The 27,940-nt window shown below is 44.4% G+C and overlaps 1 protein-coding gene across 1 annotated transcript; it reads right to left on the bottom strand.

Moving 5' to 3' along the window:
• Nucleotides 1-60: 60 nt before the first annotated feature.
• Nucleotides 61-26,693, bottom strand: Psmf1 (proteasome inhibitor subunit 1). The gene is made up of 8 exons (XM_021152759.3): nt 26,619-26,693; nt 23,598-23,741; nt 16,980-17,132; nt 15,750-15,832; nt 11,260-11,445; nt 2,434-2,487; nt 1,274-1,432; nt 61-485 (listed from the first exon to the last, which is right to left on the bottom strand). The coding sequence occupies exons 1-8, from the start codon at nt 26,622-26,624 to the stop codon at nt 434-436; spliced, it is 837 nt and encodes a 278-aa protein (XP_021008418.1). The 5' UTR covers nt 26,625-26,693; the 3' UTR covers nt 61-433.
• Between the last annotated feature and the right edge of the window lie 1,247 nt (nt 26,694-27,940).

The following is a 27,940-nucleotide window of genomic DNA, read 5'->3' as shown; positions in this document are numbered from 1 at the left end:
GTAGTCCTATCAAGTATCACACTCTTAGGAGTTTGTGCATTAACAAAAAGGAGAGTGGAAGACTGGCAACATGAATTCTGTATTGACATTTGGTTCTTAATAATAACATCCAAAATGCGTTCTGTTCTTATAGCGCTGTGACCGCGACTGCATCGGGTGGAGGGTTGATGTTGCCGGAGTCTTCCTTGCAAGTGGGGAGGAGCTGGTGATTGAGACACACTAATTTCTCCTTGGGACCTATATGCAGCTTGGTGGGGTGCTGCAGCAGGCACCTCGGCTCTGATAAGGGCTGGGGATGCAACCCCAGCAGGCCTGCAAACACATGGGCAGAATCCTCTGCCCCAAGCCCATAAGAATACTGACGCTGATGGGGCCAGTGGTGGCAGCTCCTGGAGAGTAAAAGGGATGCTGAGATGTTACATTCTTGAGGCCTTCACAGGTACATGTCATCGTAGCCCGGTGGGGGAAGATGGTCAGGATTAGGTCTGCAATGTAAAGAGGGTCTAATGAATTGGAGAATGAGGCTGAGTACACAAGAAACATGCCCCGTATGGAGGAGGCCTACAGAGTGACATGGAGTTTAAGATCATGAACTCTAGGGCCAGATGGGCTGGAACTAAATTTTACCATGGCTCAAACACCCAGTCTCCTGGCCTTGCCCTTCTCATCTATAAAAGGACTATTGACATAAGCATTTCTTCTCCTGTGTCTTCCTTGCAGGGTCACCAGTGTGCTGGACAGTTTTACATAAAGTTGATACAAATTATAGTCATCTGAGATGGGGAACTTTGATTGAGAGAACATGCCTCCACAAGATCAGACTACAGGCAAGCCTGTAGAACATTTCCTTAATTGATGGGGGAGAGCCCAGCCCACTGTGACTGGGGCCACCCATGGGCTGGTGGGTTCTATAAGAAAGCAGGCTGAGCAAGCCAGGGAGAACAAGCTAGCAAGCAGCACTCCTCCATGGCCTCTGCACCAGTTCCTGTCTCCAAGTTCTTGTCCTGACTTCTTTTAAGGATGAACCATGATATGGAGGTGTAAGTCAAATAAACTCTCTCCCAAGATCCTTTTTGTTCATGGTGTTTCATCACAGCAATGATAGCTCCAACTAAGACACCAAGGGAAGAAGGTGAGGAGAGAACTCCTAGGCCTCCAGGGAGGCAGCACGGCAGCTGTGCCTGGAGTCAGATACCTCAGCTGCAGTGCTGGACTAAGCTAAGCGGAGCTGCCATCAGGTCCCACCTCTCAGCATACCTGAGTGAATACCTACCCAGATGGGCTGGTCCCAATGGGTCCAAAGGGGTCAAAGCGAGCTCCTGGGGGCACAGCACCAGGAGGAAGCCGGTTTGGGAGGCCTGAGGATGGGTCAATAAGTGCTCTTGGGAAGCCGGATCTCAGGGGATCCACAATCATGCCACCTCTCTGACACCTGAGACAGGAAGGAAGCTGGGTAAGCAGATGTTACAGAGACTACTGCCCTGGAAGAAGGGAGACAGGCATATAGTGAATAAAAATTGACCAGCCTGACTACTCTAGAAGTCCAGGAAGACATGAGATCAAGTCAGAAGTGAACAAGAATACAAAGAGCACACAAAGTTGTGCACCACTGAAGCCAAAGGGCCTGCAACAGCAGAGGAAGTTCTGTAAGGATTCGTGAGCCCACAGGACAGAGATCTCTGACACGTCTTATGCCTAGTAAGATCAACTGGTCAAGAACCAGAGCTAGAATTGGCCAGGATCAATACAGAACTCTCCAGCTCTGCAGAGTTTATCCTAAGTCTAGGAGTAATAGCATCAATTCCATGATGAGGGTTTGCTATTTTCTTAAGGGCCTCAGCACAGCTGCTAACTGCCTGTGGGTTGCCCAAGCCTGGCTCCTGCCATTCTCTGTCCCTCACTGAGTTCCACAGACCTGACTTTGTGCACACAAGCTGAGATGAATAGGCTTACATGCTGAGGTCACTGTCTGAGCCGCTCTGAAGAGTTAAGTGAGTCCTATGATCTAAAACTGAGATGCTAAAAGTGGAGTCACTCTTCAGCAGGAGTTAAGCCTCATCTGACTCACTCAGAGAACACTGCAGAGCTGAGGGTACAGAACCTGTGCTGGATACAGGATGAGAATCAGAGGATACTCCCTTTGTGGAATGAGGTAACCACTAAAAAGCCTGAGCTGTTACTCTATAGACTGTGGCCTATTGTGTGGTTTTCCTTTTGCATCCTTATGACTCTTGCCCAGGAGGGTCCCAGGTCTTTCTCTGAGCTGCTCTGGGTATGGCAGACCACAAAAAGTAGCGGTGACTCCTCAGCCACTCATCACTACCTCCTTCACTCGAAAGGGAGGGTTGGCTGACGAAAGCTCTAAAATGGGATGAGCTGGGCTGCAAGCCACTGAGCAAATTATACTGCTGCTGCCTCCCCAGAAATACTCACCCAAAAGGGTCTAGGTCATCTCCCCCGACAGCAAATGGGCTCAGGGGATCACGCCTGAAACAAACAAGAACAATTACCACAATTCCCAGAGCAGCCAAGCACCTATGCTCCAGGGGCTTGAAGCTGATGCAGCAGAGACACACCGAACGCCAGACAAGGAGGAAACTTTCATAAGATCACAACCTAAGGAATACTTGGAAGTGGTCCTTAGCAGAGATTAATACTGATCACATTAAACTGGAAATAATATGAAGAGCTGAGCGAAAGGTAAAACTGGGTGGATGCGGGGGACGGACGGGGAACTGGAGAGACAACTCAGTGGTTAAGAGCGCTGGCTACTTTTCCAAAGGACCTGGGTTCAATTCCAGCATCACATAATGGTTCACAAGCACCCATAACTCCAGTTCTAGAACATATGGTGCCCTTGTCTGGCCTCTATGGGCACAAGTCACACATGGTATACATACACACAGCCCAGACAGCCATATATACATAAAATAAAGAATTAAAAGTGAAAATGGAGGCAGCAGAGATGGCTCAGCAGTTAAGAGAGCATACTGCTGTTTCAGAAGACATATTTGGTTCCTAGCACCAAATCAGATGGCTCACAACCACCTGTAACTCCAGTTCCAAGGGATTTGACACCTTCTTCTGGCCTCTATGGCCGCTTGTATGCATGAGGTACATACATATTCACAAAGGCACAAACACATAAAAAATTAATCTTTAAAAAGGTAAAACAAAGGGCAAAGTCTAGATAAAGATAAATTATTAAATAGCCTCCAAATATATTCTATTGTATTCATACTTTGCTGAAATTCTTATAGTTTATGTAAGTCAAGAACTTGATACATGAAATATTACTTCAAAACCAAAACCTGGCAGCTAAAGTGTAAATGCTACTCAGGTGGAGCAAGACAGAAGCCTGGGAGCCAGAGGGTAGTGTGTGCTTCTCCACCTTCTATCCATCATGGCCTGTGCACACTTTCAACCCACCGTCTACTGTGAATCTCTGCAGCACAGCCGGCTAGTGGCCACTGGCTATAAACCTCTGCAATCTCTAGTGTCCCCCCTTTCTCTCCAAAGGGTTAAGTTCTTCCTTCTCTGCGAATGCCAGAGCACCAGAATAAAACTGAGAATGAGTACAGAGCATAACTAAAGGTTTCCAAGGAACTTCCAACTCTCCAGAACAGTGTGGGAAGGAGGGGAAACAAAATCAGCACAAACGAGGGGAGGGAGCTGCAAGGCCCACTAAACAACTCAAAACTGCCAGGAGGAGTGAGTTGCTAGGCCCATCCCATCCCATCCATACTCAGGCTGGCCTGGCCGTCTGTCAGGGCTGTCCCCAGGGCTATCTGGCAGGCGGCAGGTGCTCCCCAGCCTTACTACAAGGCAATCACACTTTTAAGAACTCACTCTGTGAGACCTGGGAACCCTTTTTAAATACATCACAGGGGCCATCATGCTGCTCATTGTTCCCCATGGCTAAACTCGGTCCTTATGTATTTTAGGGAGATATAAAAAAAAAATCACCTTGTGTACCTTAGGGCAGTCAGAGTTGTGTCTGTGTTCTGGACTTGGAATAAAAGATTTTATAGCAGGCTGGCAGGAGCCTGTCACAAAATCTCTGCATCCCCAACTTTTTTTTTTTTTCTTTAAATTCTGCTAGTTTATTGATTGATTGGTTTTCATGACAGGGTTTCTCTATATAGTCTTGGCTGTCCTGGAACACTTGCTCTGTAGACCAGACTGGCATTGAAAAAAAAATTATATATATATATTTATTTGCCTGCCTCTGCCTCCTGAGTGCTGGGAATAAAGGCATATGCTACCACTGCCTGGGTCTAACAGTAACACCCAAGAAGGTTCAATGATGGTAAACCATACTTTAGGACAAGAAAGGACTTGCTGATAGAATCAGCCTCAAAGAATGGACAGCAGTGATTAAGCTAAAAACAAGCCTGTATCATTCTTGGCATTGCCCTTGGTTTCTAGTCCCAGTCAAGCTTCCAAATGCGTATCTCAGCTTCATACACTACCAGAAACGGTCACCCTCCCTCATTTCCTGCCTGTGTCAGCCTCTTACTGTCCTTCGGCATGATATGGCTATGGCCCATTTGAACTCTCAGAAGCTAGCATTACTCAAAGGATTCCCACAAGCTTGTGCTAACCAACATTCCTTCACAGAGAGGGGAGGCTCAAGAGGAGTGGTTCTCAATCTTCTTAATGCTACGACCCTTTAATACAGTTCCTCATGTTCTGGTGACTCCTAACCATAAAATTATTTCATTGTTACTTCCTAACTGTAATTTTGCTACTGTTATGAACTGTAATGTAAACATGTCAGATGCAGGATAGCTGATATGTGACTCTGTGAAAGGGTCATTTGACCTCAAAGTGGAAGCAAACCATAGGTTGAGAAGCACTGCTCAAGAGGCTTCCTAGTAAGAAAGCATGAAGACACAGGACTCCTCCTTTTCCTGAGGCGGAATAACAGCTATCAGTTACTGAAGTAGGAGACAGGTAGAGGTTTTCTTCAGGCAGAGTAGCTGTGCACAGCTCCTGCTCCTGTAAGTAACCGAGCTTTGTTGTTGGAACAATCCACAGACCATTATCATCACTTCTGAAACAGCTGCTGATGCGCATGTCAGAAAGAGGAGCCCAGAAGGGCTGCATCACGATCCAACACTCATGGGCTGCTTTACTCCGGGCCACCTTTCTATGCAGGAATAGCAGTGCCGACCCTCTCTTCTCTTACTTGGCAATTAAAGAGATTATGTCTGATAATATCTTTACACTTAGTATGGCTACTCAGGACACAGTAAGGGCTCAGTAAATATTAACCATGTTAGTAGAATCAGAGTTGTCACATTCTCACTAAGACTCACTGAAGGGTGAAAAAACAAAATCAATAGTTAAAGGGCTTTACGACCAGACTACGTTTAAGGCTTTAGATGGCTCCCATGATCTCAGGATCAAATCCGCCCCCAAGGCACACGCTGCCTGTCCACTGCTGTGTGTTTCACGCACACCTCTTCCTGCACCAGCTAGCACTAGTAGAGGTTACTCGCACCCAAGAGGACTCACCGTTCCATTGGCTCTACTGTTTCCTTAAAAACTAATCACTTTGAATAGCATCAAGTTTATACTGATCTTTTTAAAAAATATATAGACAAAGTTTATGTGTATGAATGTTATATATATACCTAGATACCTAGTGCCCACGAAAGCCAGAAGAGGACACTGGATGCCCTGGAAGTGAAGTTACGGATGGCTGTGGGCCATTATGTGGGTGCCAGGAATTAAACCCAGTCCCGTGTAAGAGCAGTAAGTGCTTTTAACTACTGAGACATCTCTTCAGTTCCATATACTTTTAAATTACAGCTAAAGTATGGCCTTTGTGAAGTTTCTGGTTCTTTCCTGCTCTCAGTCCTTTAGGTCAATCGCTGCTCTCTTTGCTTCGGTGTACCTCAGGCATACGGTCACTGTTTTAAAGACATCATAAGGGTGAAAGGTGCAATTAGTCCTTACCAGCTGGAAGCTGCTTAATGATTGGGGTATAGCTCATTACACACTGCCAGAGCCTAGTTCAGGGCCTGACAGATGATGGATACAGAGAGTACCTTACAGATAAGAAAAAGCCAAGCCTTTTTAGTGAGACTCAAGTTCAAACTGCAGTTTCACCATTTAACAGCTGTATGGCCTAGGGTAAGCCACGAAATCTCCAGGCCCAAGATTTTCTTCCACAAAATACAGACAAGAGTATCTGAGGGTTGCCATACAGATTAAAGGGTAGTGCTTACTACAGCATGATACCTGGTACATAAAGAGTTCAATAAGCAGTGTTCAATATCCTACTATTACTATAACACAGGAGTTCTGTCTCTTCTTGGTTTTGAAGAATTGCATATTATACATGAATCTATTTTCTTATCTGTAAAATGACAGACCTAAGAGGGTAAACACATGGAATATGTGTCTTAGTTAGGGTTTTACTGCTGTGAACACCATGACCAAGGCAACTCTTAAAGGACAACATTTAATTGGGACTGGCTTACAGGCTCAGAGGTTCAGTCCATTATCATCAAGGTGGTAGTATGGTAGCATCTAGGCAGGCATGGTACAGGAGGAGCTGAGAGTTCTATATCTTCATCTGAAGGCTGCTAGCAGAATATTCACTTCCAGGCAGCTAAGGTGAGTGTCTTAAAGTCCACACCCACAGTGACACACCTAATCCAACAGGGCCACACCTTCTAATAGTGCCACTCCTTGGGCCAAGCATATACAAACCACTACAGTATGTTATCTGGAATATGTAGAATAAGCCACTAGTCAATATAAGAATATTATTGCACTAAATTTGCTATCCCTGGATTAGAAAAAAATTCAAAGTATTCAAGATTCTCTGGTTCTAAATTAACAACAAAATATAAAACAAACCAAAAAGAACAAAAAAATTAATCGAATGTACTGATGCAATAGTGGCACAAGTGTGGGCATAACCAACCATTCTCTGACTGGATTTAAGGCCCACTCTGCAAGATGGGACTCATGCCTGACATGGTTGGGTAGCCAAGAACCTGAGACAAACAGGTCAAGGGCCTAGGAGAAAACCAAATAGAATGACTGTTTTATTAAAGGAACAAAAAGCAATAAAATGAAATTTGGCTATATCTCTAGATTCGTGCCTTGCTCAGCCATCATCAGAGACGCAGTTTCTTGCAGTAGACAGGAACTGAACAGAGGCACACAACTAGACAACGTTCAGAGAGTGAGAGATTTTGGAATACTCAGTGCTAAGTAGACTATCTTTACTAAATATCTGTCCTTGGGATTCAGGAAGCTATGCAGAAGAGGAAGCAGAAAGATTTCAAGAGCCAGAGGGGATGGATGACACCACGGAAACAGTGTCTTCTGACACAGTAGGACTCATGTACAAATGAATTCAGAGACTGTGTCAGCACATGCAGGGCCTACACACAAGTTCAAGCTTGATAGGGTCCTCCCAGCACAGCAAAGGGGAAACGGACATAATCCCCCATCCCTAATCAAGCTATCTTCACTTATATCCTCTTGTAAAGAAAAAAAATTAGTTTTTTTCCAATGGAGTCTTACTGGGTATGTTAACTATACTCACAAATATCAATCTTTGAACATGGCTTTTTATAATCTATGTGATTCACTGAGGAAGATATCATGTACCAAAGCCTTTCTAGAAAAAGTGTGTGCTACTTTTTTAGCTATAAATAGAACAGATATATTTTCATGAAAACCATCTTTTACCTGAAAAAAGAGCAAACTGTGGGTATTCAGATGTGACTATGTCCTTGCTTGCCACTTTCCCCAAAAGAGGAGACATTAACTCAAGGAAAACAATGGCAGTATATGTTACCAAGTAGAAAATGAAAAAAAGAATTTTTTTTGGTTTTGGTTTTGTTCAACACAGGGTTTCTCTGTGTAACCACCCTAGCTGTTGTGGAACTTGCTTTGTAGATCAGGCTGGCCTCAAACTCAGAGATCCACCTGCCTCTGCCTCCTGAGTACCGGGATTAAAGACATGTGCTACCATGAAAATTTTAAGTAAAAACTAGCAAATTGGAAATTTGTATTCATTATTTGTGTGAAAAAAAAATCCAAGTCCTTTTTGATATTACTAAGTTTTGAATGCGATTTTTGATACTTTTAAATAAAATATATGAGCTTTCAGCAGATCTATGTATCTCAGAATTGGTGTTTTTCAAATATTCTTTCAATCTAATGGATGAAAAGATCCATTCGCAGAGCTTGACATGATACACAGACAGACACACAGAAAGTTCACTGGTAACACATGAAAATGCAGTACTGCAGCTAAGTCATAAAGACAATTACTACTTGTCAATCAGTGCTTAGTATAACAGCAGAGAATAGCTACAGAGGATACTTGGAAAGAATATATGTGTTCTGACTCTACTGTCAGAACACAGCACCAAAATGGAGTTGTGTGAGAACTCTGAGAGTTTGTGAGAAAAGTCTAAGAGAACAAGAGTCTTGTGACCTCAGTGTGTCTGAAATGCAGAATTGGTTTTGGAATGTGTTTCTGTGCTCCTCCCAATGTAGGTTTAGCAGACAGGAGTTTACTTCAGCTGTTGTTATTTATAAGCCTCCATGGAAAAACACCTTTTTGCCAGATATGGCTTATCCTTGTGAGTGAACACCATACATGCGATTCTTCTTAACCCTGAGTATAAATTTAAATAAATCTAATAAATTTTTTTTTTAAAAAAATCTAAATAAAGTTGGCTATTGCATGAGATTTTAATCTACCTTATTTTCAGGCCCCACTGCCAACTAGAGCTGCAACACTGTGACTCTTTATTCCCCAAACCTGTGCCACCGTACATAAAATCCACATCACTTAATGATTGAATCCACAAGCAGAAATAAGAATCCAGCTGAGGGCTGGAGAGATGGCTCAGCGGTTAAGAGCACTGACTGCTCTTCCAGAGGTCCTAAGTTCAATTCCCAGCAACCACAAGGTGGTTCACAACCATCTGTAATGGGATCCAATGCTCTCTTCTGATGTGTCTGAAGACATCGACAGTGTACTCATATACATTAAATGAATAAATAAATAAATCTTAAAGACAAAGAATCCAGCGGAGTGCAGCTAAGTGGTACAGCACATATTAGCATGTAGAAGGCCTTTGGTTCCATCTCTAGCACTAGAAAAAGGAAGAGAAAAGGGGCAGGGGAAAAACTGAATACAAAGAGAGGAAAGGAGAGGAAAGGCATCAAGACACCTTCTTTTTAAAATGTTTTTAATTCTTATTATGTGTCTGTGCACAGATGGGTACACAATTAGAGAAGGAGTATTTATGGCTACTTTCAGTGAAAACCTGAAATGCTTGAAATATTCTATGCATACACAGAGGTCAGGAAAATCATAGCACATTAGTAAAATAAACTAGCAAATACTAAAAAAAGACATATTTAACATTTTAGTAAACAAGGCTATTAAGAAGATGTAGAACACAAACTGTAAAAATCACATGTAAAGGCAGCTTGTTAAGGATCAAAAATAAATTTAGAATGACCTAAATAAGGGCTTTATACTAAAGCTTCACTTTTAGGGAAGCTGGATAAGCAAAGGAAAATTTGTTTTCAAAACAATGGACATGATTTGAGGCAGACAATTTCCTGACTATTTGCAGACAGATGGAGCTAACATAAGTGGGTTAGATTGAAAAGACCAACAAAAAGTTAGGCTTAGATTTAAAAAACAAAACAAAATGAAACAAAACAAAACGAACAACCTTCCCTTTATCAGACAAAGGAGAGAGGAAAGGAACTAGTTATCTTCTTTTTAATGTCTTCGTGTGTGTGTGTGTGTGTGTGTGTGTGTGAATATGCAGGTACAGAATTAAGTAGAAACAAGTTAGTAATCCAGAGCCTTCAGGAGATCAAAGTCCCTATCCACCTGGCATTCTCCATTACAGTAGACTGACCTCTCCAGTTATATTCATAGCTTAATATAGACAAGCCATTAAATACTTCAGAAATCAGATCCACATGTGAGGGCAGAGTGGTGGTGGTTCAGGTGTGGGGCAGGTATAACGAAGGCATGGAAGGTGAGAGGTGAAACACAGGTCTGCATTATGTGGGAAGGGGCAGAGGCTTCTAGCACTGTTTAAAACTATTCAGTGCAGCACTCGGGAGGCAGAGGCAGGTGGATTTCTGAGTTCAAGACCAGCCTGGTCTACAAAGTGAGTTCCAGGACAGCCAGGGATATACAGGGAAACCCTGTCTCGAAAAACAAAACAAAACAAAACAAACAAACAAAACCTATTCAGTGATGGGGGTCATCTGCTTCGGGTCTTAAAATCACCCATTTTGTTAACTGTCCAGAAATTAGTCTTAAGTCTTACAAGCATACTGAGTCCATGGCTAGAGCACTTGGTGGGAATGAAGATACCTGGACCCCAACCTTGACTCTGTTAGTGACCTTAGGCAGGCCATACTGCCTGTGCCCTTCGAAGAAATAAGTAGGTTTTACAGCACAAGCAGCTCCTAGAGTTCTCAAGTACTTTTTGTTTTCCGAGCCAATACTTTAAAAGATTCACTAAACTGATTTGTCAATTATTAATTATAACAATTTAACCGGTTACCTTTGTCAACTAACCAAAACTTTACAACTCCTAGCCGACATAAAAAGTCAATGGTAGTTGACACTGAGTGCTTATTATATGGCACACAGTGAATGCTTCCCTATTACAATGCCAATCCCTGACTTAACCATATTGTCAGCTTCAGACTAGGTCATGCTGTGTAGACAGACTACAGTTTCCTGGCCTTTGTCTCCTCCATCAGAGTAGAATTCTCCAGGATTACTGCTGCTAAACTAATCTGCAAAGACCCTGGACATCATTCATTCATTCATATAGCAGCTATTCTGTCCATCTTCTGAAGCTGTCAGAGGTGAGAGTATACAACAAAATGCAGTGAATGGAGAAGACACTGGGGCTGCATCTCCTCCAGGATGGCATTCTGTCCTTATGCATTCCCCAAAAAGTCTGGCTCACAGCTCTACAGAGTAACTGGGATTCACCTGGACAGCAGCCTCCAACCCCTGCACACAGAGGGCTGTGTGAGCTCGAGAAAGGAGGCAGGCAGCGTAGAATGCTGGTAGTCAGAGCAACTATCAGTAGCACCAGAACTCAAATCTAGTCCCATTTCTACTTCTTTACCTCTATACACCAATACTTTCAACACATCTGCTGGAGACACTTGGAGACCAGGGAAGGGGCAACAGCAGGATGGGCTGAACTTTGGGGACTCCATACTTACCAAGCAGGCTGCCGGCTAGTATGAGGACGGTGTGAGGAAATCCGGAGTGGGTCCACCTCTCTGGCAGTGGCAGGTGGGAACTCCCTCGGAGGACTGTTTGCACGAGCCTTCTCCCACTGCTCATGGATAGGTGTGATAATTCCAGATCTGATCTGAGACCGAAGCTCCTCACTGTTCTTATAGGTCCTGCAGGATTGAGACAAGAAATCAGCTTCCTGCAGTTGGCTGGGAGTCTCATGTACAGTATTCTGATGGCACGGACGGCGGCGGCGACGGCCCTGAGCAGCCTTGGTCTTGCGCTTGGCCTGTTTACTATGGTGGGAACGGGCCGTCCGGCGGACCTGGGTGAGGGGGGCAACAGCCTGACGCTGTCTCCGAGATTTGGGCCTAAGTTTCTTAGGCATCTGAGTTGCCCCTCCTCATTTACCACCCCATCAGAAAGAGGTGAGAGTAGGGCACAGCCTGGACTGGCTGCTCTTCTGTTCCCATGCCACCCCTCCCTCAGCTTCATTATGTGTTCATCACATGTCATGGAAGGAAAAGGCTCTGTGGGAGGATGAACCAAGTTCCTGGTCCTGAAGGTAGGGCCTGAGGCTCAGTTTAGCCAGATCCTGGGAAGGATGCCTCACCAGGTGTCTCTTCTGACCAAGAGAAATAAGCACCATGAGCTACAGCTGAGGTGTGGTGGCCAGGTCAGGCAGCAGAGGGTGGGCAGAACTCTAGGGCTCCTTAAAAATGAGCCAAGTCCTGGTCCATAAAGCAAACTCTGTGCCTGAAGTCCTACAATGTGCGTTCCCTGGCCATATGGAGCCACATCACAGCTCTGGACTTGTGGAACTCAATCATTTACAGAGAATGCAAGGCTCAAAGAGGAAAAAGCAGAACCCACACTGGAGTGTTCTGAATGAAATGTTCCCCCATGGTCTCGGCATTTGAATACTCGGTCCCCAGTTGGTAGCAGTATTGGAGTAGGTTTAGGAGATGTGGCCCTGCAGGAGGAAGTGTGTCACCTGACAAGGTTTCAAAAGCCATGCACTATTCTCAGTTTATTCTCTTGGATTCCTGCTTGTGGTTCAGTATGTAGGCCTCAGCATCCTGCTCGAGCCTGCATTTGTAGCCATGCCTCCTGTCAATGATGGACCCCTAGTCTTCTGGAACAATAAGCCCAAATAAACTCTTCTATAAGTTGCCTTAGGCATGGTATTTTGAAAAGTAACTAATACATAGCCTGCTTCCAAAGACATGTCTCAAGACATAAATACAAGAAAGCCTAGTCACAAAACTTTACTTTCACTGTAAAAAAAAAAAGTCATTTTCAGAGCCCAGGTGGGAGCACTTCCAAGCAGTGCTAGGCCAGGTGGGAGCACTTCCAAGCAGTGCTAGGAAGCCAGTGCTAGTTAGTATCAAAATTAGACAACTAAACAAATAAAATTACACACCAGAATTTCTTTACCAACTCAAAACAAAAACCTTTCAAAAATACTAAAATTGACCTTAAACAATTATTTCTAGGTAAGCAAGGCTGGTTTAATATTCACAAATCAATGTTGCCCACCATTCTTTTTTTTTTTTTTAACTTTTTAAATGTTGCCCACCATTCTAACAAGTAAATAAACATCAGATAATTAAATCAACTGATAAAGCACAAAACAACATGATATATGCACTCATGGTAAAAAAAAAAATAGCACTAACAAAGGAACTAAGGAATAGGAGACCATCCTCAGCTTACTACAGAGCATCTGCCACATGCCCATAGTTAACAATACAATCAGTGACGGAAACTGCATCCTCTCCCCCTAACTGTGGGAACATGACAAGGAAGCTCTCTGACAATTCTAATTTAACAACACAGGCAGCTACAGGCACTGTAAAAAGGGAAAAGAAGAAAATCACAGCAATTAAAAGGTGAGGAATGAAGCGTTTTGCCTATGACAAATTTCCAAGGAAATCCTGCCTCAACAAAACCAAACACCTCAAAATTTCATTCACTTGTAGGGAAATGCAAATTAATGATCCCAATGAGAGACAACTTCACATTCAACAAATAATATAAAATAAAATGCTAGGACAAGATGCAGAGAAGTGGGTGCACTCATAATGAATGGATATAAATGATTCAGGAAACATCAAAACTAAAACAAATATGACGCTACCACCACACTCTGGGGTCCCCCATAGAGAATAAAAAGCACAACTGCATACAGCCTGTGCTCAAATGCTATGGCATCCATATCTGTGATTGCCCAACTAGACACAATCTAGTCAATTTATCCTTTGACCAGTGAGTGATCAAATCAACTGTTGTACACGCAACATAAAGTATACTCAGTAAACAAGAGAACAGTTAAAGTGCACTACACTTTAGATGGATCCATCACAAGAGTATTATGCTAGGAAAAATGCCAAGCCCAAGACTACATATTAATTCTATTTATATAAAATGTTTCAAGTGAAAAAATTTAGAAATGGAGAACAAATTGCCATGGAGGTCCAGGGATCCTGACCTAGTTAGCAAGGTCCCTACAGGCACAGACACAGACACACACACATACACATTTACTTCAAGTTTTGAAAAAACAAGAAAATGAAAAATATGTCTAGAAACTGTGCTAGTTAAAATTAATTAAAAAGACATAAAAATTAATGTAATAGGAAATATTTAGGTGGATTAAGGAAAAAACCTAAAAGATCCACTCTGAAGAACACTGTTGGGATAGGTGCAGATATCAGAATGTAGACTGCTTATTAAATGATATACTGATGCTACAGTCCCAAGTGTGATCATTGTTTCAAAGTTAAGACAGATGATATTCCTATGAAATTGCTAGTCTAAGGAGACAGGGTAGATGGAGGTGTTGGAAGAAGGATAAAGCACTTCCACTAAGTGTGAGGACCCTACGACCTATAAAGCCAGGCACAGTAGCATGCACTGCAATTCTAGTGACCATACAGCCAAAGAGGATACAAAAATAGGAATCCTTGAAAGCTCATAGGCCAGCTAGCTTTGTGTACACCACTGCAAAACAAGAGAGAGACCGTTATAAATGAGGACTTACTCCTGAGGCTGTCCTCCTGTCCCCTCTCTCCCTCCCTCCCCTGCACACACACACACACACACACACACACACACACACACACACACACAGTTGTTCCATGCTGCAGAATTTAAAGAACAAAGTAAATAACTCAGATGGTTCAAGAATATAAAACAACTGTTAAAAATTGGTTAATCTCGGTAATAGCTAAATGGGTATCCACTGTGTATTTTTGCAAACTGTCTCTCTTCAAATTTCAAAATTAAGAAGTTAGCAGAATGTCTCCACAAACGGGGAGAGAACACATGGAGAAGCGGCCAATGAGGACTGCCACCCAAACTACACACCCAGCTCTTGACACTGAGTGAGACAGGGAACAAGCCAAGTTGAAACTGAGCCAAGGATCTAAACAGCTTCCTCAAAGAACCACACAGGGAAATAAGCCCAAGAAAGACGACCCACACCCTGCCTCACTTAACACAATGCGAAGCCACCATTACACTGCTGGATGCTGACAGGGCACGGGCTGGGCAGCAGCAGCTCTCCTTACTCCCTGACAGCAGGAATGCAGAGCAGCACAGCCGCTTTGGAAGACAGTTTGTCTGGACTCCTTTTCCAACCACGACATTCTGAAGAGGTAAAACTATGGAGACAACAGCAGGACCAATGCTTTGCAAGGACGGGGGTAGGGGTGGGGGAAGGAAGAACACAAGGATGCTTACAGTGTAACACAGTGGCCTATGACACTGAAACACTGCATATGCCACTGTGTGTATGTCCACTGTGTGTATGCCCTCACATACCACACAACACTAAGAGTGACCCCAACGTGGAGGTGATGTGTGTGTAGGTATATGGCTTATGACTGAGGAACCTCTCTGGTGCCACACAATAGTGGGAATGGTGAGCAGATGGGAACTAAATTTTGACTCTTAAAAAAAAAAGCTGGGAGTGGAATGAAGATGTACTTGATTTAAGCATTCTTTCAATAAGGAATTTTTTTTTAAGTGTCACACACATGCACATGGCACATGTGTGATCAGTTAACAAATCTGCAGTCATGGTTCTCCCCTGCTGACTATGGGACTCAGGGACAGAACTCAGGTTGTCATGCCTGTGCACAAGCACCTCTACCAGCAAGCATCTTTACCCACTGAGCCACTTGCTGGCCCCAGGGATCTTACTGTTGACTGAAGCATTAGCCTAGCCCAAGACTGTAGCCACGGTAGCATCTGTGCACTCTTAAATGCATGATTTTACTTAGTGAGACATTTCTATGTGAGTCTTGTCTTCAAACAGATATGTAAGAAGGAGGGAACTGAGAACTGACTGTGCCTAGGGCAAGTTCTTCTGTCAACCGTACTTGTCTCCGGGGACTTTGATACCAGTCCTGATTTCTTGCTACTGAGTCCCTCTGCCTTTTCTCATGGAAAAGACATCCTTTAGAAGTACCTGTGGAAATCACTCAGGTCTTCTGCATCAATATAATCATCTAAGTTCAGAGTCAAGTCTGCCACCTGCTGTGTGCCAAGTTCCTAGAAAAGTGAAAACAGAAAATGAGAGATGGGGTATATTTCCCAGGTTACTGGTAACAGGGGAAGGTGGACAAGGAACTGAGGTACCCAGTGAATACACAACCATAACCTGGAGCAACATAGAAACACAGGCCCAGCTAAGGGCAGGCATCTTGCTCAGGAAAGAGCAGCACACAGCATGGAACACTGCAGACTGAATACTAACCCATACCCAGCCTGAAGGGGGCAAGCAACAGTGGTTTCTAGGGTTTGGGGTACTGCTTCTGGAAGCCTAGCTTTGAACCTACTTTAATGAACTAACTCCATTCTTTTAATGTTTAAATTAACCCAAAGGAATTGTTTGCACCTAAGAACCCAGTTCTTAGAAAAGAACTAAATGTTCATCAATAAGGGAAAGGACAGTGAAGTAATACAGAGTAATGAAAGAGAATGAGGTATATCTATCTGTGTTATGTAAAGCCCTTCAAACACATGGTATGGAAAAAGTCAAGTACAAATAATACAGTCAGATACTTTTGTGCACATGCAACCAAGACAAAATGGAACAGAAAGAAAGTCAAGGTGTTCACAGTCCAGGGTGAAAATACAAGCACAGATAAGTACACAAATACCAGACATGGTATGTACCAAATGGAAAATAGAATAGAAAGCTATCATTTAGACTTGTCTGGCAGGTGGGATGGATAGTCAGGGCACACACACACACACACACGGTGGGGGGCAGGCTAAAGGAATGATGGCAGAGGGTATATATGTGTGTGTGTGTGTGTGTGTGTGTGTGTGTGTGTGTGTGTGTGTGTATGATGTGATGGAGGTGGTAGTCTCCAGAGCAAGAAACAAAATGTAAAGGGTCCAAGGCAGTGAAACCTCTTACTTACGAAGCTAAGAGAGAGGCTGCAACTACAGAAGCCTTTATCTCCTGTGTTGTCAGAGAGTGAGTACTGCTGTGGACAGGGAGTTCCTAATGAACACCTTTGTGCACAAAACTCTTCTACATATATTGTGGTTTCTTACCTCAGGAGAAAGATGCCCAAAGTGGAATTGCTAGGTAAAAACTTTGGGGCCATTTCTGAATTCACTGTTAAAATGAGTTTCTAAACAGGTATGTCGATCCCACACCATTAGCAGAACCCTGGTTCAGACTCACCAGCACGTTGATGATTATGCCATTCTCCACAGAGACAGCTTTCAGAAGGAGTTTTCTGGCTCCATCCTTAGACTCATACCGAAGGGCATACAGTTCTTTATTGCTGTTCCACTTAGCTGGCAGTAGTTCTGACTTCTTATCATTGGGACCTGGCTGAGAAGATACCAGGCTTGAGAACAGGAAGATCTTGGCCTCAGAACCCAAAACTATGAAGGACCATATTACCCATAACTTGATCCCATCCCTCCCATCACATGTGTGCAGGGATACGCACCTAGTTAGACGTCTACAACTAACACTCTTATTCAGCTATTTGGTTGCCTTGATGACAACACTGGAGGAATCTGTCAAGAAGCTAAGGCTACGGGCTAGGAATAGAGCTAAGTAGTAGAGAGCTGCCTAGCATGTATGAGGACCTAATTCCCAGAACCAACAAAAATTAAAATAACTACTGCCTTGGCTTAATAATCATCTCTCTACTCTATCGTCCTAACAAGAATAAGACCAGTGTGAAATTAAAAGCAGTATTTTCCACAGTTCACACCTTGGGTTCTCTGTAATAGCATCACAAAATGACTGAAAGCACAGATCCTAACAGAGACTCTCCAACCGATGAGGCGGTTTGATAAAAATCATTACTGTATGCCCCAAATGTAACACACAACAAGATTTAAAAGTTGTAAAATAGATACTTATGCAGTCATCACTAGCATAGGAAGTTCAGTGTCATCAGTCAGTAAGCATTATCACTAAAGCCTGTGCACAACCAATATTTACATCACTACACATACAGCTCAGCCAGGCTACTCTTCTAGAGGAACCCATCTGACTCCCAGTACCCACACGGAGGCTTTCAACCATCTGTAACTCCAGTCCTAAGAGATCTGGCATCTTCTTCTGACCTAAGTGGGTACCAGACAGACAAGATGCACAGACATAAATATATATTCAAATATAATATAAACTATCTATCCATCCATCCATCTGTTCCAATGCTTTGGAATTCAGTTGCTGTCCACCTTATTTTCTGAAACATAGTCTCTCACTGAACCTAGAGCTCAGTGACTCAGCAGGCTGGCCAATGAGCTCCAGGGACGTGCCTCTTCCTCTACTCAACACTACGCTTGGCTTTGATATAGGCACTAAGAATGAAAACGCAGATACTCACACTTGCAGGGCGGGCACTTCACCCTCTGAGCCATCTTCTTGGCCCCACCCTTTCCCTTTTATCCAGTGTTGTTTTGGGAAGGTGATCGGCATTCTGTAGCTGATCTACATACACAACTATTCTGTGTTGCACCAAATGAATGTGCTATGATTTAGAAGTTCATTAGAAGTTGATTTTTTTCCCCATTACATACAATGCTTCTATGTTGTTGTACACATCTGGCACATATGTGGGATGCTCAGAGGACGAACTTTCATAGGATAGAAGCGATCTGTGTACCAAATAGTGATGATATACTTGCAATATGTGAGCTCCTGGGTCTACACATGGCCTGCAGGACCGCCATTACCTACTTGTTTGTTTTTGCCAATCTGGTAGACTGTACAATGTATCTGTGTATTCACTGTGATAATCTCCTTCCTTTCCCTATTTAATAATTCTAAGATTTCCCTGTCTTAATTATGACTTCTATTGCTGTGATAAAATACCATAATCAAAAGCAACTTGGGGAGAAAAGGGTTTATTTTTATTTACCTCATTATTTATTTTTCTACACCACAATATATCATAGAAGGAAGTCAAGGCAGGAACCTGGGGGCAGGAACTGAAGCAAAAGTTATGGAAGTGCACTGCTTGCTGGCTTGCTCAGGTTGATTTCATATACACCCCAGGACCAACTAAACAGTGAGCTGGGCCATCTCTCCCTCATTAATCATTCGTCAAGAAAATGGCCTACAGACTTACCTAACTTACTGTCATTCTTATGGAGGCACTTTCTCAAATGAGATTCCCCTTCCCATATAACTCTAGTTTGTGTTCAAAGTCCCTCCCCCCAACCCTTAAATTAAAACAAACAAACAAACAAACAAACTCAAGCAACCAGGACATTCCCTTTCATACATTAAAATATGAGTCATATTAGAGAGTCATATTAGCCCAACACATCATGTGGCTGTCCTCTGCACCTTGATATAAAATATCAAGTGTCCCAGAAGGCTATGGTTGGCAGGTAACCAAAGCATATGTTTGTATCATGTAAGTTCCTCAGATGAAGACTCAAAGGCCTGAGAGTGGCTGCAACCTATGAAAGGTTAGAGCAGGGCAGGCTGGAGATTCTTCCAGACAGACTGGTAAGGTAAAGAAAGGTAAAGCTAACTGTCTTCTATAGACAAAATCCTAAGGCTAGAAATATTCGTTAATGGCCACTGGGCTCACCCCAGTGCCTCTGGGCTAGAATGCAACCAACCAACCAAAAACTGCACACATGAACAGGTCATTTTCTCTTTATAATCTTCTGTAAGCCAAGAGAACTTGCTGGTAGGGCCAGTGCTGTCCATGTAGGACAGGAGAGAGTCAAAGGTCTTGACTGAACACGGGTAAGGTCTGCCAGCCCTGCCTTAAATACCCCTGAGTCACCCTTGAAATCCACACCACAGTAGGAAGTTACCCAGAAAGGCAAGAGGGTTTCTCAGGCTGTGGCTAGCTTCAGTTTTGTTTTCTCCTTACTCTCCTGTCTCTGCTGAGGCCTCCAGTCTCCTTGTCACCTAGCCAAGTTTGATTGGGACTCCTCTAGCACTTGGGAGGTAGAGGCAGGTGGATTTCTGAGTTCAAGACTAGCCTGGTCTACAGAGTGAGTTCCAGGACAGCCAGGGGAACACAGAGAAATCCGGTCTCAAAAAAACAAAAACAAAAACAAACAAACAAACAAAAATAGAGAGAGAGAGAGATGAAGGTCACACCCAACCACCAGCCTAGGACTGTGAGTTTGACTGGGCATGAGTGAACCTTCAGACACTACTTCTGGGAATTCAAACTTACACAGGCCCTTTGGGAATCCACCTAGCAGTCATAGTGAAAACAAGCAGTGCCTTTCAGGTAGGAAATAAAGTTCTTTTTGTTTGTTTATTTTTTAGTCCATTAAAAAAAAAAAGATTTATTTATTATTATATCTAAGTACACTGTAGCTGTCTTCAGATGCACCAGAAGAGGGCATCAGATCTCATTACGGATGGTCATGAGCCACCATGTGGTTGCTGGGATTTGAACTCAGGACCTTCGGAAGAGCAGTCGGTGCTCTTAACCACTGAGTCATCTCTCCAGCCCCAGAAATAAAGTTCTTAAGCAGGACCACTAAAGCAAACACAATGCCACTTGTGAGGCCACCCATAGCCTAGATCTTCTGTCCAGCCACAGACACTATAGCCAAAAGGAACCACAAATGACAAGAATTAATAACCAGACCGAGGCAAGGTTTGGAAAATAAATAAAAAGAGCAGCTAACCGTATAAATGGTGTCTTAGGGTTTTACTGCTGTGAACAGACACCATGACCAAGGCAAGTCTTATAAAAACAACATTTAATTGGGGCTGTCTTACAGGTTCAGAGGTTCAGTCCATTATCATCAAGGTGGGAGCATGGCAGCATCTAGGCAGGCATGGCACAGGCAGAGCTGAGAGTTCTACATCTTCATCCAAAGGCTGCTAGTGGAAGATTGACTTCCAGGCACCTAGGGTGAGAGTATTGAGCCCACACCCACAGTGACACACCTACTCCAAACAGGTCACACCTATTCCAACAAGGCCACACCTCCAAATGGTGCCACTCCCTGGTGCAAGAATATACAAACCATTATAAATGGTGTTTGTTTTTTCAAATTTACTAGTTGTCAGGGGGCAGCTAAAATAATGAGATGAGCCGGGTAGTGGTGGTGCACGCCTTTAATCCCAGCACTTGGGAGGTAGAGGCAGGTGGATTTCTGAGTTCAAGACTAGCCTGGTCTACAGAGTGAGTTCCAGGACAGCCAGGGGAACACAGAGAAATCCGGTCTCAAAAAAACAAAAACAAAAACAAACAAACAAACAAAAATAGAGAGAGAGAGAGATGAAGGTCACACCCAACCACCAGCCTAGGACTGTGAGTTTGACTGGGCATGAGTGAACCTTCAGACACTACTTCTGGGAATTCAAACTTACACAGGCCCTTTGGGAATCCACCTAGCAGTACTTAGCACTATGAGGTTTGTATGAGCCAAGACTCAAACGTCCTCCTAGAAGGAAGCTGTGGATACATGTGGGAGCCTGATAAGCAATGACAACCTTCAGTCCAGAGTGAGCCTGAACAGCTGAAGCAGAGGTAAAGTGCACACTATGCGGACAGTGGCACATTACACTGCAGTCAGAAGGAACACACTAGATCAAATTATAGTATTCTAGAGAAAACTTCATGTGTGTGTGTGTTGGCAGTAAAGAACCAGGAGAAGGGTAATTCTATGAAACTCTCCCCTCTGGACACATGCACAGAGCACCCATGAATAGCACCTTCGTAAGAGCAAGTCACCAAAATAAGCAATATTCTGTCAGGAAACACTAACTGGACTCTGTTGGCTATGAGTGGGGTACAGAGGGAGAATTCACAAAGTGGGGATTTACAGGGGGGTGGGAGGAGTTGGAAAAAGTTTATGGTCCAATACCATTTATGAAAAAAACAAAACTTTAAAAAGCACACATTCAACACAGAACAACACGACCAGAAGCTGTGTTCATGAGAGCATGGTAGGATGGGATGGGAAGGAGTGAGGCTAGAGATGGACAACACTAACGAAGGCCCACACATGAAGGACTTTACACAGCAAGTGCAGGGGAGACCACCCCGAGTGCTTGGAAATCCTTTGCCAGAGGAGTCCCAATCAAACTTGGCTAGGTGACAAGGAGACTGGAGGCCTCAGCAGAGACAGGAGAGTAAGGAGAAAACAAAACTGAAGCTAGCCACAGCCTGAGAAACCCTCTTGCCTTTCTGGGTAACTTCCTACTGTGGTGTGGATTTCAAGGGTGACTCAGGGGTATTTAAGGCAGGGCTGGCAGACCTTACCCGTGTTCAGTCAAGACCTTTGACTCTCTCCTGTCCTACATGGACAGCACTGGCCCTACCAGCAAGTTCTCTTGGCTTACAGACAACCTGTTCTGCTCCCCACCTCAACACCTTCATTCCAGAGCACGAAATAATTGCTAGGGTCAGGTAAAGCTCACAGCCTCACTGTGGTAAGGCAAAACTGATACTCCACAGAAAACAGAAGCTAGACAGGCCCAACACATCATGTGGCTGTCCTCTGCACCTTGATATAAAATATCAAGTGTCCCAGAAGGCTATGGTTGGCAGGTAACCAAAGCATATGTTTGTATCATGTAAGTTCCTCAGATGAAGACTCAAAGGCCTGAGAGTGGCTGCAACCTATGAAAGGTTAGAGCAGGGCAGGCTGGAGATTCTTCCAGACAGACTGGTAAGGTAAAGAAAGGTAAAGCTAACTGTCTTCTATAGACAAAATCCTAAGGCTAGAAATATTCGTTAATGGCCACTGGGCTCACCCCAGTGCCTCTGGGCTAGAATGCAACCAACCAACCAAAAACTGCACACATGAACAGGTCATTTTCTCTTTATAATCTTCAGACTCCCACAACACAAAGCCAAATTTTCTAACTCGTATCTATGGCCATCTCCTTGGCCCTCCACTGACCTTATCTCACACAGCTACAGAGCTCTCATGGGGAGTAGCCGTGCCCTCAATAAGGGGACCAATCAATGCCTGTTTGTTCAAGTCAACAAACATGTTCTTGAGATCAAATATTACAAGCCCAGCTCTATAGCACTAGAGGCAAAAAAGCAAAGAGAAAGTGGGCAGCATGACTCTTTAGCTGCTGAGTTGGTATTACCCAGTCAAGTGTGTGCTTTGTTCCTTTCTCATCACCCACAAGAAGGAGGGTGGCAGGAGGCAGCTAACGGGCCAACACAAATACCCGCTGAGTCTAGCAAGCATTACTAGTCTGCCGGCCACAGGCTGAAAATAAAACTCTCTAGTAGATAAATTAACAGTTAATGGCCTCTCAATTTTTAACTAATTAATTTAAAAAAATTTTTTTTTTGGCTTCTACCCTGAAAACGCATACCCTTATCAGCAGAGAGTGGAGGCAAGGGCAGCCTGAGCCCAGAAAGGACTTCAGGAGAATGGATAGCAAGAATCAAACGCGGCATTCAAGTCTGAAATCCAAACACTGTCCCCTCGAAGAAGGGGCCCTAGAATATGGCTGAGTGGGTCAAAGTTCACTGCCACACCAGTGCTTGAATCCAGATGCCTGGAGTTGGGGGTGTAGCACGGAGTATTCCACGGCAGATGCTTTGGGTAAACTGGTGGATGAGGACCTTGAGGAAGCTACTAGCCTGTCTCAGTCAGATCCACACAACCCGGCCTAAGCGACTGCTGAGCTGTGTCGGGGACGCCTTTACACGTCTGTTCCCGAGTTTACACGCACGCTGTGCCCGTTGTCGGCACCAGCACCAGGCGCGCCAAAGTGCGGCGTCAGAAGCCTTGCTCGGGCCCTGGCTTTGGCACGGTCAGGGCAGGCCTTTGGGCCTCGGGCTGCAGACTCCCCTCCACCGGGGCGGGCTCCGCCGCGTACCTGGTCGCCGGTGCCCAAGGCATAGTAGCCGTTTGTCACCACTTCCCAGTGCAGGAAGCAGACGAGTGCGTCCTGCGGGCAGCTCATGGACGGAGCGGCCGACGCGAAGAGAACCTCCAGGCCCGCCATGGATGCTTGCAGCTTCTGTGGGGAAGGAAGAAAAGGAGGGGACTGTGCAGAAAGCCACTCCGCCTAAGAGAAGCGGGACTGCGAGCAGCAGCGACGCCTTTTGATGCGGCCTTCGCTTTCAGCTATGTCCGCACCTGCGCGGAAGTGGAAACGCGGAAACGCAGAGACGCGCACCGGAAACACTTGCTGACTTTGTGAGTGCTCCGGGCTGGAAACACCTGCACCGAACTAGAAGGTTCCACTAAGAAGCGCGCAGGCTAGGGCTTATCTTCTCAAAGCCTTTTTGCCTGCAGCAGGCGACTGCTGAGTGCCAGGCTGTTCGTTCCTGGGGAGAGGCTGCCTTCTACCAACTACAATAGACTTCTCATCTGCGAAGTGGAGTGTGTACTAGGCCAGGGGAAAATTGTCTTAGATGTTTTCTGTCTTAGATGCAATCTGTCTTAGATGTTTTCATCGTAATTTATTAGCATGCCTGCAGTAAGTACTTCTTGCCTGATAGCACTTTATTCTACATGCTAAACTTTAATGTATTTATCAAATTTTCCAGATCCAATATTATACAGTTGGTATTGATGACAGTACTCTGCCACTACATAGATTTGGAAATCGTGACACAATTAGCCAGTGAGCAATAGAGGTGCCCCTGGGAATTGGTAATTTGGTTTCTAGGATAGCATTTATATGTATGTTGATTGCATGCTAAATCCTGTGCCAAAACTTTTACATTCCCTCTCAACAAATTCATGGGGTATATTCTCTTACCATCCTCACTTTGCGAGTGACATAAAGATCAGAAAGAGAGTTGAAATGACTTCACCCAAGAAAACACAGCTTTTGACCACATCTAGAACACAGAGATAATTGACAAATGCTAGCCACTTGTGCCCCAATCTCCATCAAGATTTTTTTTAACCACCTGTTGTTTCTCCATGTTTCTTGAAGTCCAATACTTTTTTGTAGACAAATAAATTTTGCCATGTTGGTTGATACCATGACCCAAGCCATTGTCATTTTTTTTTTCTTGGTTGCCTGGCATCAGCCTTGTATGCTACACTGTTTTCACCCTACAACCAGAGAGATTCTGTTAAAACACAGGGAAGACCATGCTCCTTAGGCCCAAGCCACACCTCAAAAGCGAAGTTCACTCTAGGTCTGCCACCCTCTTACTCCACAGGTCCTGTGCCTTTCTGATATCACCTCCAGTGTCCTTTCATTCTCTGATCTCTTTTGGCTCCAGTGACCTTGACTTCTCTCAGCTCTCATGCCTAGGCTAACATGCCACAGGTCTTGCCCTAATGGAACTTTGTAGTGTTTCTTTTTAATAGACAAGATGCAATCCAGTATGAAATCTGTCATTTGGAGGTGCTGAGAGACCTATACAAGGCCCACAGGAATCCTATGTTCCAAGCGAGGATCAGGAAGGGTTTCTTGGATTAAGAAATGGCCAATTGCACAGAACTCTCATGGAAGAATAAAGAAGAAATGTTCCTGTAAAAGCACATAGCGTACGTGAAGGCACCAAGGTGGGAAATGTAGCTATCCCTGTATAACTGGAGAATCAACACTGCCCTTCTCATCTCTTCCTCATCTTTAGTTACTCTCCACACCTGTGGTTCTCAGCCTGGATGTCATGACCCCCAGGGGTTGCATAGCAGATATCCCTCAAATTAGATATTTATATTGTGATTTATAACAGTAGCAACATTACAGTTAGGGAGTAGCAATGAAGTGATTTTATGGTCGAGGGTCACTATAACATGAGGTACTGTATGAAAGGACTGCAGCATTAGGAAGGTTGAGAACCACTGCTCCACACTGCTCAAGGGGTTTGGTGGTGTGCCAAGGGGGCAGGCATGCAACAGAGAAAGCTATCAGCTCCAGAAGGGCTGAGGATTTTATCACTGAAGTAGGTTAGGCTTGCTGGTTCATGATGATAGTAAAACACAGGCTGGACTTTTGGCCAGCTTTATTAGTGCTTTTAAGGTTTTCTCTTACTCTCTCTTTTTTCCTGCTGTTGTTTTGTCTTTTCGTAATGAGGCCTCTTGCCTCCTAAGCCACCAATTCTCTCGCCCCTTCCCCTTGGTTCCACACTACTTTGCATCCCATTGATTATGGCTTGCAGCTCACACATTTCCCTTTTCTTTTATACACCATTGCCTATCTTAACCAGGCTTCCCCTAAAAGCCAACACTGAAGGTATGGTGGCTTGCGTCTGTAATCCTAGGACCTAGGGGAAGAGAATAAGGAGTTTAAGGCCAATCTCAGATTGGTGATGAGTTCAAGGCCATCCCAGGCTACAGGAGATCCCGTTGGGAGCTTGAGTGGCTCATTTGAGAGCTGCTCCCAGGGCCGAGAAGGAGGATTGGGCTAAAGGAGGTACCTGATAAGCCTCTGAGAGCAGTTGGAACTCACACTTGCTGGCAAGCAGTGAGGAGAGAGAGTGAAAGATCTCAGAGATGTCTCAACTCAGGACTGGGGAACTGGGATAATGTTTCGCTCTGGTAAGAGCTACTTACTAGAATTATGGAAAGCCCTCAGGTAGTGAATGACAGAATTCGGAGGAAGTGGCTCTGGTGCTTACTGGTGACTGCTGGGATAGGCAGGACATCCTACATCTGCTGTGGTCCTCCCACCTCAGCTAAGGATGATCTGTGCCTCAGAAAGTCTGCATCTCAATAGTCCATTTGGAAAAGGCATTATTAGTACATTGAAAGAACAGAGCTAAGCTATGTCTTCTGCTCTAGAAGTCTGTAAGTCCTCCAAGGGCCTGGCTGTGTTCTATTCATCCTGTCCCCAGAATCCTCCACCCGTGGGAAGAAGTGAGAAGATTCTCTGGACTAGAAGTTCTCTATGCCTCCCTTGGTCCATCCTCCCTTGTTTCTGTAGACTTACCTTCATCAGCAAGGGTCCCAGTGTGCCCTGGGAGTTCTGGGAGAAGCTGAGACAGGGAGCAGGAGGGAGAGGCTTCCCTGGCCTCCCAGGAGCCCCTGACTACCTGGGTGGAAAAAGGCCCATGCCAGATAACGGCACAAGGTAGCAGGAAGAACTGGTAGGTGGCTGCAGCCACCAGTCCCTGGTTGCCAAGTGATAGCAATGTGCACATTCCAAGCTCTGTGTTCCCTTGGAAACTGTTAAATAAGATAGGAACTACAGATCAGGCAACGGGAGCGATGCAGAGGACTCCAACGAGCATCCTTTTCCTTTGGTTTCAGCTCAGCTGCTGACCTCCAGAGAGCTCTCTATAAGAGATATTTTTCTTTACATCCACCAAACGGCCAACTACAATTTAAGACTTCCCATTCCCCACCCCCACCCCCGCCACTGGATGTACAACATAATTGCCACTAAGAGCAAACAGCTTTCTTTTGAAATATTAATTTTAATATAACACTATTAGTTTTTCAAACATTTTTTATTGTGGCCAGACACACAGAACAGAGTTTATTTGTCATCTTAATCATTTGTAATCACACAATGCAGTGACCCCAAGGACATTTGTATTGAGTAAGCATCACCACGCTTCAGCTCCAGGCTTTGCATTTCGCCAGACTGAAGCTCTGCTCATTAAACAATACGTTCCCACATCCTCTTCTTTCAATGGGTGGCAGCCACTATTCTTTACTTTCTTTCTGTGTGGTTGGTTTTTTCATTTGTTTGTCTTGTTGTTGTTTTTTGAGATGGGATTTCTCTGTGTAGCCCTGGCTGTCCTAAACTAACTCTGTGTGTGTAGACCAGGCTGGCCTTGAACTCACAGAGATCCACCTCCTCTGCTTTCTGAGTGCCAGGATTAAAAGTGTGCGCCACTCCGCGGCCACTATTCTACTTTCTATCTGAATGGATTTGACTCTGTGAATGACTCTGTGTACTGGCTAGTTTTGTGTCAACTTGACACAGCTGGAGTTATCACAAAGAAAGGAGCTTCAGTTGAGGAAATGCCTCCATGAGATCCAACTGTAAGGCATTTTCTCAATTAGTGATCAAGGGGGAAAGGCCCCTTGTGGGTGGGACCATCTCTGAGCTGGTAGTCTTGGGTTCTATAAAAGAGCAGGCTGAGCAAGCCAGGGGAAGCAAGCCAGTAAGGAACATCCCTCCATGGCCTCTGCATCAGCTCCTGCTCCCTGACCTGCTTGAATTCCAGTCCTGACTTCCTTTGGTGATGAACAGCAGTATGGAAGTGTAAGCCGAATAAACCCTTTCCTCCCCAACTTGCTTCT

This window comes from Mus caroli, unplaced genomic scaffold, assembly GCF_978045245.1.
Source record: "Mus caroli unplaced genomic scaffold, Mus_caroli_1 scaffold_2, whole genome shotgun sequence".
NCBI classification, from domain to species: Eukaryota; Metazoa; Chordata; class Mammalia; order Rodentia; family Muridae; genus Mus; species Mus caroli.
This window is presented reverse-complemented; position numbering and strand designations above follow the sequence as displayed.

What these genes read in the sequence shown, in the direction of transcription:
- Psmf1 (XM_021152759.3), bottom strand. An exon ending in GCATAATCATCAACGTGCTG is followed by an intron (nt 15,833 to 16,979) that starts GTGAGTCTGAAC and finishes TCACTTTTCTAG; the next exon opens with GAACTTGGCACACAGCAGGT. An exon ending in GATGACCTAGACCCTTTTGG is followed by an intron (nt 1,433 to 2,433) that starts GTGAGTATTTCT and finishes TTCCTGTCTCAG; the next exon opens with GTGTCAGAGAGGTGGCATGA.